The 13,079-nt window shown below is 43.2% G+C and overlaps 1 protein-coding gene across 1 annotated transcript in view; it reads left to right on the plus strand.

Annotated features, from left to right (window-relative positions):
• The window catches only part of LOC127446351 (zinc finger and BTB domain-containing protein 11-like), a 42,080-nt gene extending 32,167 nt beyond the window's left edge, over window positions 1–9,913 (plus strand). Inside the window, exons 8-10 of the mRNA XM_051707222.1 lie at window positions 6,483–6,641; window positions 7,050–7,225; window positions 8,713–9,913. Coding sequence (XP_051563182.1) covers window positions 6,483–6,641; window positions 7,050–7,225; window positions 8,713–9,230 — 853 coding nt within the window. The 3' untranslated portion in view covers window positions 9,231–9,913. The remainder of the gene's footprint in view (window positions 1–6,482; window positions 6,642–7,049; window positions 7,226–8,712) is intronic.
• Window positions 9,914–13,079: the final 3,166 nt, after the last annotated feature.

Consider the following 13,079-nt stretch of genomic DNA (forward strand, 5'->3'; position numbering starts at 1 on the left):
GAGAGACACATCCCGCCATCAGACAAGTATGAGAGCTGCGTTTTCTGTCTCATAGAGACAGACTGTCCTCACTGTGAGGACATGAGTCTCAAGTTGCTTTGCTCACGAATCGCCCTCGTTCTGAGGAATGATTCAGCTTCTCACGCCCTGCCACCCGCCTCTTCTGTGATACCCGAGGATTCACACGAGGAGGCACGGCAGGGCCGCGAGGTAGAGCAGGATGAATTTGAGGTGGATTTCATGCCGGCACACGCCCCGCGAGCCCCTCAATCTCCACGAAGCGCATGTTTCCCAATACGCTATGTGCGAGACGAGCTCCGGCCCTCTGAAGGAGCGTGTGGCCTCGTCTCGTTTGGTGGATCTGACGCTGGGGATGATGACGATGTCATGTCTCTCGCTGCATCAGGCGAGTGGTCAGCGGATGATGCTACCGCCCCTCCCCCCAGCGAAGGCGAGGACCGTGTACGCGCCACTGACGGAGATGCTTCGCGTCCTTGCAAGGTCGGTCGAAGAACTCAACCTCGAGTGGTCTCTCCCAGAGGAACCCGGGCAGTCTCTCCTTGATGAGTGGTTCTTGCAGTCCGGATGCCGTCAAGCGGCCACGTCCCACAGATCTGCCCCGTTTTTCCCCGAAATGCATAGTAAACTATCTAAGTCCTGGCACGCACCCTTATCAGCGCACATGCGCATTCTCATGAACGTGGACCACGGGGAAAAGTACGGCTATGCCCAACTACCCCCAGTGGAGGAGGCGGTAGCGGCACATCTCTGCCCTACAAGTAACAGGGCATGGAAATCACGCCCCATACATCCTTCTAAGCCATGTAGATGGACACACTGGCGGGAAAAGCCTACTCGGTGGCAGGACAAGCTGAATCAGCACTCCATGCAATGGCAGTGCTCCAGGTATTCCAAGCTAAGCTCCTCAGACAAATGGACGAGCAAGGCTTTGATCCAGAGAGTTTCAAAGACCTACGGACCGCTATAGACTTAGTGCTGCGTGCCACGAAAGTCCATGGGCAACATGGTCATTCTGAAGCGGCATATATGGCTGACCATCACGGACACGAGTGACAGAGAGAAAGCATCTCTGTTGAATGCACCAGTGTCTTCAGCTGGCCTCTTTGCCGGCACAGTAAGTTTGTTGAGTGTTACATCGTGACTCAGCAGCAGTCACAAGCTATAAAACATTTTATGCCCAAACGGAGCATAGTGCAGACGGCTCGCCCCCACTCTTGTCTCAAGCCAGCACCCGGCTAAAAGACCCATGCCCACTAACTCGGCGCCAGCACCTTCCCCTGCCCCCCCCCGAGCCAACGGTGAGGCCACGCAAGCCGTGGCCCAGACAGAAGCAGCTGTACCAGCGCCCACCTCATGCCGGCGCAGCGGAAACGCTCCTGACGGGTGCAACGGTTTGAAGTGGAAAACAGAGCCCGTGGTTCCCTCCGGTGCTCCAAAGAAGGCTTGATTAGAGACACAGAACACTGTTCCCACTTCCCCACTGTTGTTCGTCGGGAGAGGAATATTGTTGTTCACAATGTTTTGCAGAATATTGTTTCTGTGTCCTATACAGTAAAAAATGCTATACAAAATGCAATAAAGAATACAGCACCTGTTGCAAATGCACGAGATGCTCATACATTCTCAAAAAAGAGCCCTTTTCCTCTTCAAAGCACACACATTATGCGTAACCGCTTCCCTATGGTGAGCGACACATATCATACGGTGAACAAACCAAATTGTCCTCTGTCCCATTACGCGGACACGTGGCGAGCCCTAAAGGGCATTTCAGAATGGGTGCCAAAACTGATCGAACATGGTTATACGACGGTTACACAATCTTATCATGAAAAACGCGATTTGTCAAGCGCAAAAGGGGTTTTACAGCCGTTATTTTCTTGTCCCAAAGAAAGACGGCGGACTTCGACCAATCCTGGATCTGATACATTTAAATCGCGTACTTATAAAGCATCCATTCAAAATGATTACTCAGAAACTGATCTTATCGCATGTACGCCCACACGATTGGTTTGCGTCGATAGATCTGAAGGATGCGTACTTTCATATCCAAATTGTACAACATCACAGGATCTCGATGACTGGCTATTACTGCCGCAATCAGAGGCTCTGTTATGCCAACACAGAGACTTACTGCTTCAGCATCTCAACAGCTTGCGCCTCAATGTAAACTGGGCGAAGAGCACGCTCTCCCCCAGCCAAAAAATCTCCTTTTTGGGAGTCCGCTTTGACTCCACGAGCATGCGCATTCAGGCCATTATACAGTGTCTGTCTCAGTTCAAACTGGAGAGAACACTTCCTCTGATGCTGTTTCAGAAAGCATTGGGATTTATGGCGGCAGCATCAGCCGTCATCTCATTAGGTCTCTTACACATGAGACCTCTTCAGTGCTGGCTGAAGCGCCGTGTGCCACAACATGCTTGGCTCCAAGGGCGCATGCGCATCACAGTATCCCGCCGCTGTATAGCTGCTTTAGTACCATGGACAGCTCCTGCGTTTTACCAGCGAGGTGTCGCACTGGGGCAAGTTGTCAGATGGAAAGTGGTGACTACAGATGCTTCCATCACAGGTTGGGGGGCGGTGTGCGATGGATGCCGGACTTTTGGCACCTGGACAGGTGCGAAGAGGGCGTGGCATATCAACCGCCTAGAGCTATCGGCTGTAATTCTAGCCTTAAAGGCTTTTCAGTTGGAAATAGCAAACTGTCATGTCCTGGTTCACTCAGACAACATGACAGTTGTAGTATATATAAACAGCCAAGGTGGAATTCATTCACCGCCACTGTTGAGACTGACGCGTCACCTCCTCCTATGGAGTGAGCGTCATCTCCTCTCCCTGAGAGCGACATATGTCCCAGGCCACCTGAATTATGGCACGGACCTACTGTCACGCCAAGGGGTGATACCGGGCGAATGGAGACTTCATCCTCAAACTGTGTTGAGGATTTGGGAAATATTCGGCAAAGCAGAAATCAATCTATTTGCCTCAGTGGAGAATACCCCCTGTCCCCTCTGGTATTCAAAGTCCCAAGCCCCGCTGGGAACGGACGCAATGGCACACAAATGGCCGGCGAAATGCAAATATGCGTTTCCTCCAGTATGCCTAATCCACTCTGTCATATGCAAAGTCCAAGAGGACAAGGAAACGGTTCAATTAGTTGCACCGAAATGGCCCAACCAGCCATGGTTTCTGGAAATGATGGAGATGCTGTACAGCTCACCATGGGAAATACAACTGAGAAGGGATCTCCTCTTTCAGGCACAAGACACAATCTGGCATCCCCAGCCCCTGCTGTGGAACCTGCATGTGTGGCCCCTGAACGGGGCGCACTACACGTGCCAGAACTGACGCGTTCAGTCTTGAACACAATTTTACAGGCCAGAGCACCGTCCACAAGACGCCTCTACGCACTAAAATGGAAGGTGTTCACTGACTGGTGTCTCTCACATAGCAAGGACCCAGTAAACTGCCCCATACATGAAATTCGAATATTTCTTCAAGAGCGATTAGACGCAGGACTCACCCCGTCAATGCTCAAAGTGTATGTGGCAACTATATCTGCGTATCACGGACATGAAACCGGAGCCTCTATAGGCAAGCATGATTTAAACATAAAGTTTCTTAAAGGAGCAAGACGATTAAACCCACCTCGGCCGGCTACAGTCCCGACTTGGGACTCAACTTTAGTCCTAAAAGCTCTCGCAGGACCCCCCCTTCGAGCCTTTGGACTGTTGATTTGCACATGCTCTCCATTAAGACCACACTACTGCTGGCTCTGGCCTCAGTAAAATGGGTAGGTGACCTGCATGAACTATCAGTCGACAATTCATGTCTGGAGTTTGGCCCCGGACTTTCAAGAGCCACTGTCAAACCCAGGAAAGGCTATCTACCCATGGTCCTGACCACACCCTTTAATGCGCAGGTGGTTCACCTTCAGGCCTTCTTCCCTCCTCCATTTAATTCGGATGAGGAACAATCATTGCATTTGTTATGCCCTGTGCGGGCGCTACAAGCATACTTTGAGCGCACCCGCCAGTTCAGACTGTCTGATCAGCTCTTTATATGCTACGGAGGATGCACAAAAGGAATGTCCGTCTCCAAGCAAAGACTTTCTCACTGGATTGTCGATGCAATTACCCTGGCTTACGAGTCGCAGGGTCAGATTTGCCCAATTGGTGTTAAAGCACACTCAACTAGAGGCATGGCCTCCTCATGGGCATGGACGAATGGTGTGTCCTTGCAGGACATATGTTTTGCAGCAGGATGATCCTCTCAAAACACATTCGCAAGGTTTTACAACCTAGATGTAACGTCTCTTTTTTCACAAGTCCTCTCTGTTTAGAGCACTTGCTATTCATTGGCCATATATGTATATACTTATGCCCTTCCCTTTAAGTACGGGCTCCCCATCATTTACACAACCATCTGCATTCAGGCCGTTATAATTACCATAAAGTCACAAGCACTTCATTATAAATATACTCCCTTCCCGACTGGGTTCATAAGGAGTTAATTCATACTATATAACTATAGTTCATATATTCTTTATGAGTTCTCTCCTCCAGGCCATCACAAGGATCACTCACTGCGGCATGCTCATGTCAGTCGCCGTCCCATAAGACTGCACCGCTATGTTTCCTCTCTGAGAAGTTATGTCGTGTAGTGCGGCGTGATGGGATTCTGTTCCCCATATGCGTAACTACGCAATGTCAAGTGTACGGAGTCGTAAGGGAATGTCTTGGTTACTTGGTTTACGTAACCTTGGTTCCCTGAGACGAAGGGAACGAAACATTGCGAATGCTAGCCGCACTACAAGACTCACAGTTCTAGAGGCATGAGCGATGCGCTCCTTGTTCTCAGTCAGAAATTCTGAGGAAATGGTGTCTGCACCTGTTTTTATAGCGGTCAGTTTCGCGCCAAAACAGGCGGGGCTCAAACACCATAGACAATATTAGAATATTGGCGTTATTGTAGAGAGGTTTCAAATAGGTAGTGTATGAAGGCACTCCCCATATGTATAACTACGCAATGTCTCGTTCCCTGAGTGTCAGGGAACCGAGGTTACGTATGTAACCGAGACATTTTCAATTATAAATGTATTTTTTATTGAAGCAAAAAAAGTTATCCAACACGTATATATCACCCATATGAAAAACGAACTGCCCCCTTAAACTTGGCTGGTTGTGCCACCTTTAGCAGCAACAACTGCAAGCAAACACTTCCGATAACTGGAGATCAGTCTTTCACAACACTGTGGTGGAACTTTGGCCCACTTTTCTTTGCAGAATTGCTTTAGTTCAGCCACATTGGAGGGTTTTCGAGCTTGAACTGCCCGTTTAAGGTCCTGCCACAGCATCTCAATCGGGTTCAAGTCAGGACTTTGAGTAGTCCACAACAAAACTATAATTTAGCTTCTTTTGAGTTATTCAGAGGTGGACTTACTCCTATGCTTTGGATCAAAATTCAGACGAGCCTTAATGTTCTTCTGGGTTAGCAGTGGTTTTCGCTTTGCCACTCTTCCATGGATGCCATTTTTGGCCAGTGTCTTTCTGATAGTGGAGTCATGAATAGTGACCTTTATTGATGCAAGAGAGGCCTGCAGTTCCTTGGATGTTGTCCTTGGCTTTTTTGTGACTTCCTGGATGAGTGCTCTTAGAGGGATTTTGGAAGGCCGGCCTCTTCTGGGAAGGTTCACTACTAAGTTTTCTCCATTTGGGAATAATGGCTCTTACTGTGGTTGTTTGGAGTCCCAGAGGCTTTGAAATAGCTTTGTAACCCTTCCCAGACTGATGTATTTCAATCACCTTTTTCCTCATAATTTCTGGAATTTCTTTTGACCTTGGCATAGTGTGCTACTGGGTGAGACCTTTTAGCCAACTTCATGCTGCTGAAAATGTTCTATTTAGGTGTTGATTTGATTGAACAGGTCTGGCAGAAATCAGGCCTGGGTGTGTCTAGTCCAGCTGAACCCCATTATGAATGCAGTTTCATAGATTTGGGGATTTAGGAACTAAAGGAGCAAATACTTTTTCACACAGGCCCAGTTGATAGTGGATAACTTTCTTGCTTCAATAAATAACATTATCATTTAAAAACTGTATTTTGTGTTTACTCGGATTGCCTTTGTTTTATTTTAGATTTTGTTTGCATTTTTGAAACAATTTAGTATGAGATATTCACAAAAACAGGAAATCAGGATGGGGACAAATACGTTTTCACAGCACTGTAGAAACCACCTTAAAAACTAGACTGCCACAGTTAGGATAATGGACATATATAAACTGTCTATGTAAATTGTTATCACATTTTTATACTTTCACGTGTTCTAATTCAGAAGAACAAGTGACAAGTCGTCTTCATAACCTGTAAGGGATGTGCATCGATTACTTGTGCACCCACTGAGAAAGTTTTATTCACATTTCATCCCCTGTACATATTTGACACCTTTTGTTTCTTTGTTATAGCTGTGATAAGAGTTTCTTTGAAGCGAAAGACCTGCAGCAGCACATGAATAAGCATTTAGGACTGAAGCCTTTCCAGTGCCAGGTCTGTGGGAAATGCTACAGCTGGAAGAAAGACTGGTACTCCCACGTCAAATCGCACACTGTTGCAGAGCCCTTCAGGTGAGAAACAAAAACGCTGTTCAAGTGACCTTAAAGGGATAGTTCACCCAAAAATGAAAATTCTGTCTTCATTTACTCACCCTCATGTTGTTCCAAACCCATACAAATTTGTTTACACTGTGGAACACAAAAGGAGATGTTCGGCAGAATGTTAGCCTCGGTCCCTTTTTTTGTATGGAAAAAGATGCAGTGAAAGGGCTAACATTCTGCTTAATCTCCTTTTGTGTTCCATGGAAGAAAAATAAATATGGGTTTGCAACAACATGAGGGTGAGTAAATGATGACATAATTTTTATTTTGGGGATCTGTCCCTTTAATTATCTTCTCTAGTATCTTAACTCGAGAGTGAATCTAGCACTTGTTGTAAAAGTAGACCGCAAACATGTTATGTGTTTTATTGTTTTGCAGGTGTAATGTGTGTGGGAAGGAGTTCTTTGAAAAGGCCCTGTTCAGACGGCATGTCAAGAAAGCCACTCATGGAAAGAAGGGCAGAATAAAGCAGAACTTGGAGAGGGAGTGTGAACACTGTGGGAGGAAGTTCACACAGCTCAGAGAGTACCGCCGGCACATTAACAATCACCAGGGTGAGTGGAAAGTCATACATAAACGCATGTTTTGTAGAAGATAGATGTAAAAAGTGGTATTGCCAAAACTATTGGTCCGGTGTCAGATTCCAATAAAATGGCTGATGGTTCTGTGTTGTTCTGTCTTTTCTGAGCGCTGAAACAAAAACACTTATTAATTTGTACTTTATCAGTTGACTCCGTTATTAATTTTATCTGACTCCAATTTTATATTAATATGACTCCAATTTAAGTTGAACCTCTAATTTAGATTTAAGTTCTAATTGATTTCTGATCATTCTTTTAGTGTAATCTTTTTAAGTTATTGATTCCTCTGAATCGTCCTAACTTTCATTATCCTTTCATTCGGGTCCCGATTGTCGCTCAGAGTCATATGCCGGCAGATTAATTGCATAGATCTCACAAACACAAAATAGCCAGTCCCATTCATAGTCAGCGGTTGCAGGGTTTACTAAAATCATCTGGTTCGGCCGCTTACTGCTTGCTCATAACCAGACGATAGTTTTATTTAGTCACGTTTCATACAACTTGCTAAGACGGTGATAAGCAGTGACTGGTAGTCTTACGTGGTTTCTCCTATTCATAAGCTCCAGTAATGATCATTATCCTGGACATAAGTTTGCGGTAACAAAAGGCATCCCTCTAATCTACTGGTGATAAATGATTTCGGAGGAATACAGAATAAATAAAGTAGCAATTTATTTGCCAGGTAGGATTTAAAACAGAAGTTACAAAATCAATCAAAGCCAATTTCACACATGATCAGAATAAACAAACATTGCTAAAAATAAAAGACAAGTCAAAGTAACATACCTGGCAATAGAAAGTGACACAGCAATTGTGCGGGAGATCTGACTACAGCCTTGCCAACCCTCCTTAAATATCCAGACAGAAAACATTGTGTATCAAATGGTCTGAGGGGGCCACATTTTGAGAATACTTTCAACATGTTGTCCGCTGAATTCAGCGCGTGGCAACGCTCATTTATGCGTGGTAGTCTGACCACCTCATCACTTTTATATATAATAAAAATATATAAAAAATATTAATTTTTTTTAATAAAAAAAAGTGTTCCAAAAACAAGTATAAATGTAAAATTGACCAAAAGTTGATCAAAAAGAGAAATTTAAGTATTTAGAAATATTTTGATATTTGATGTATGATAATGTTTTTAAAGCCTTAAAAGTAAATCATATATCAATATTTTATTTTTTGATTTATATATTTGAAGTTAAATATGTAAAAATTGGTGTATGAAGCACACATGCACCTTTAGAAATATGACAATTTATATGACAATTAATCGTTAAAGCCCTTAAAGAAATAATTAATCGGTTTTGCTGTTATGCTGTGATTGATCAGTCAGAATCAAGTTTTCCTGAGCCATATAATAAAGCTTGATTTAACATCAAACAAATCTCAACCATTAAAAGTCTTTAAAGCTTGACCTGTTTTGCTTATGACATACTGCTCTGTTATCTCGTTAGGAGTGAAGCCCTTTGAGTGTCTGACCTGTGGAGTGGCATGGGCTGATGCCCGTTCACTGAAGCGCCATGTTCGCACTCACACAGGCGAGCGCCCTTACGTCTGCCCATTGTGCCAGGAGGCCCACATAGATGCCCGAACACTGCGGAAGCACATCACCAAGTTCCATGGTGACCAGTTGCCTGGCAAGATCATGCTAGAGAAAGACACACTGCAGTTCCATAATCAAGGAACGCAGGTGGAGCATGCCGTCAGCATCCTCAATCCAGAACTGCCACCTGAGCTCCAACCTCCACAGCCTCCCCACACAGAGGAAATAGAGACCGTGCTCATCACTGAAGAAACCGTGGAGGCCGTGCAGGCTGTGAGCGATGCCAATGTGACCACATTGTCAGATCAGAGTATTATGCAGGTGGTGAATTACGTCTTGGCACAGCAGGCTGTAGTCAAGGTGGATGATGGACCAGAGATCATCCAGACCATGGAAGTGGAGGTGGCCCATGTGGCAGAGGTGGAGTGAAACATCAGTGCACAGATGTGGGTGGATGGAGGTTTTGTGGATTGGCTTTTTAGCCTCTGATGGTGACTGCATCATGCCCAATTGATGCTGACCTGGCAGTAAAAATAATATGACTGGAAATAAGGGCAGGCTTATTCTTTTTTTGTTGTGTCATGTGCACACTATGAAATGTATAAAAGTGCTCATTTATCTTTGTTGTAAAATGTCATTTAAATTTCACTCAAAGGACTCTTGAGTTTGTTGGCATCACCCTCCTCAGCTTGAGTGTAAGAGAGTGTGTGTGTGTGTGTGTGTGTGCGCATGTGCATCTGCACATGATGTGAATGCATGAAAGTGCTTGACTTGCATTATGGTAAACTTGTGTGTACATGTGTTCATAAACAGGAATAATTTGCATTGTAATAGTCACAATCTATCATACAACAAACAGTTAAAATCCAATGTAAACATTTGGCTTTTTGTAACCAGTTTAAGTTTTCTGTGCATAAAGGCTGAGTGTGATTTTCTTTTTTCCCCTTTGCAAAGCTGAAATATAGGCTCCTACAGGCTTAACAACGGAGTTATAGGCTATTTTTCTGTAGTCTAGTGTGGTACCTCTTAAGTCCCAAGTGAGTACTATAGCAGCAGAAATGACAACCAAATAAAAAGAAAACTCCCTGTCAGCAGGGATGCACCATGTGCTATATTATTTTGGTCTGTTTTTCATTTTATCTGTCTTAAAGTGTGAAATTACTTTATGTAAACTGTATGTAAAACCATTGTGGTTGTGCAAGTCAGTAAAGCATTGATGATTTGTGTGAGCTACCCTTATAAAAATGTGCCATGGTTTTTACTATAGTAACACTTAAGTAACTATGGCATTTTGATGGAGATGTTGAAGAGTGACTAAATATTCAATTAATTTTAATTGCAATTATGGCAGTTGTAATTTCTAAGGGGCCGTTCACATGGAACGTGTTGGCGCTAAAAAGAGCTAAGCGCTGCACCTCGAACCCAGGTGTGTTGAGACGTGTTTTTTTTTTTTTTTTCTCCCAATTCCCAATGCGCTCTAAGTCCTCGTGGTGGCGTAGTGATTCGCCTCAGTCCGGGTGGCGGAGGACGAATCCCAGTTGCCTCCGTGTCTGAGACAGTCAACCCGCGCATCTTATCACGTGGCTTGTTGAGCGCCTTGCAACGGAGACATAGCGCGTGTGGAGTCTTCACGCCATCCACCGCGGCAACCACGCTCAATTCACCATGCGCCCCACCGAGAACAAACCACATTATAGCGACCACGAGGAGGTTACCCCATGTGACTCTACCCTCCCTAGCAACCGGGCCAATTTGGTTGCTTAGGAGACCTGGCTGGAGTCACTCAGCACGCCCTGGGATTCGAACTAGCGAACTCCAGGGGTGGTAGCCAGCGTATTTTACCACTGAGAGACGCGTTTTTAACATCTGAAGTCCTTTACTTCACATGGCATCTAAAATAAGTGGTGCTCCGGTGTGAGATGCTGAAAAAAATACTCAAATCTAGTGCATGTTTACAGAAAATAGTTGAAATACAGTGTGAACCGACGCAAAAATGCTTTGGTGTGAACAGCCCTTAAAGGAATATTCCGCGTTCAATACAAGTTAAGGCTCAATCGACAGCATTTGTGGCATAATTTCTATTATCAAAAAAAATTAATGTTCAAAAATCAAAATTACAGTAAGTTGCTTACAATGGAAGTGAATGGGGCCAATTTTTGGAGGGTTTAGAGGCAGAAATATGAAGCTTAAAATTTTATAAAAGCCCTTACATTAATTCTTTTAAAATTCATATATTATTTAAGCTGTACATTTGATTAAATCACATACACAGTCGTTTTAGGGTTTGTTGACATTACATCGTCTTGGCAACGAAATTGTAAAATTGACTAACTTCACAAAGAAAAGGTTAGTAAGCGATTTTATCAAACTGAAATAATGTTAACACGCATATTGTTTATGTTTTGTGGCTATACTTTTAAAATAGTGAGTATTTTAACTAGGGCTGTCAATCGATAAAAATTTGTAATCAAATAAATTACATGGTGTCCCGATTGATCACAATTAATTGCATATATAAATATTTGCTGAGAAAGCACCTCAAATAATAATTCAATATATGATGAAATAATTATACATAGTTATCTTTATTTAAAAAAAGAATATATCATTTCATATATATATATATATATATATATATATATATACACACACACACACACACACACACTGGCGGCCAGAAATTTGGAATAATATACAGATTTTGCTGTTTCGGAAGGAAATTGGTACTTTAATTCACCAAAGTGGCATTCAACTGATCACAAAGTATAGTCAGAACAGAAAAAGTCATTTTTGATCAAATCTAGACAGGCCCCATTTCCAGCAGCCATCACTCCAACACCTTATCCTTGAGTAATCATGCTAAATTGCTAATTTGATACTAGAAAATCACAGTTTAAACAGTTTAAAGCTATTTGGTTTGTTAAATGAAGCTTAACATTGTCTTTCTGTTTGAGTTGCCACAATATGCAATACTTGCATGTCTTAGGATCAATATTAGGTCAAAAATGGCAAAAAAAAAAAAAAAAAGAAACAGCTTTCTCTAGAAACTCATCAGTCAATCATTGTTTTGAGGAATGAAGGCTATACAATGCTTGAAATTGCCAAACAAATGAAGATTCCATACAAAGGTGTACACTACAGTCTTCAAGGACAAAGGACAACTGGCTCTAACAAGGACAGAAAGAGATGTGGAAGGCCAGATGTACAACTAAACAAGAGGATAAGTACATCAGAGTCTCTAGTTTGAGAAATAGACGCCTCACATGTCCTCAGCTGACAGCTTCATTGAATTCTACCCACTCAACACCAGATTCATGTTCAACAGTAAAGAGAAGACTCAGGGGTGCAGGCCTTATGGGAAGAATTGCAAAGAAAAAGCCACTTTTGAAACAGAAAAACAAAAAGAGAAGGTTCGAGTGGGCAAAGAAACAGACATTGGACAACAGATAATTGGAAAAGAGTGTTATGGATCTTAACCCCATTGAGCTTTTGTGGGATCAGCTAGACTGTAAGGTGCATGAGAAGTGCCTGACAAGACAGCCACATCTATGGCAAGTGCTACAGGAAGTGTGGGGTGAAATGTCACCTGAGTATCTGGACAAACAGACAGCTAGAATGCCAAGGATCTGCAAAGTTGTCATTGCTGCATGTGGAGGATTTTTGATTGATTTTTTTTGAGAACTCTTTGAAGTAGTTTAAGAAGTTCTGAACATTTTTTTCAAATTGTAATTTTTCACGTTATTAATGTTCTGACTATACATTGTGATCAGTTTAGTTTATTTGCATATTATTGAACATTAGCCAATCATTGGCATTCAGTTCACAGCAATCCATTTTGCTAATTAATTTGTCAATCAGTCTGAGATTTATTATGAGGGCTTGTCTAAGGACCCGCCAATGTACACCTGCGTCAGACGGATGTTTTTGGAGTGTCTCACTTTGGTTGCGTGGCGTCATAACATTTTTAGGTCGCTGTCTCAAGTTAAACGTAGTTTAATACTTAGAATAGTACGTCTTGGGATCCCTTAGTTCAGATTTTTTCTCCATCAAGCTGTGTTCTGAACACAAGAATGCGTCCTTGTGTTGTGCTGTCTGCTGAAGGGTTGGTTTGTTCTCTGTGTAAGCTGCGCATTGCCTATACAGCTGAACTTTCGCTTACTGCCCACTGGAGAAAACAGATGGTATTTCAAGCTTGAATTTCTCAGGAATCTTCCTTAATATGGTCCGGGGACATGATAAATTGCGCAAATTTTTTAACACGTTATGTTTTATAAAATT

Source organism: Myxocyprinus asiaticus, chromosome 9, assembly GCF_019703515.2.
Source record: "Myxocyprinus asiaticus isolate MX2 ecotype Aquarium Trade chromosome 9, UBuf_Myxa_2, whole genome shotgun sequence".
Classification (NCBI taxonomy): Eukaryota; Metazoa; Chordata; class Actinopteri; order Cypriniformes; family Catostomidae; genus Myxocyprinus; species Myxocyprinus asiaticus.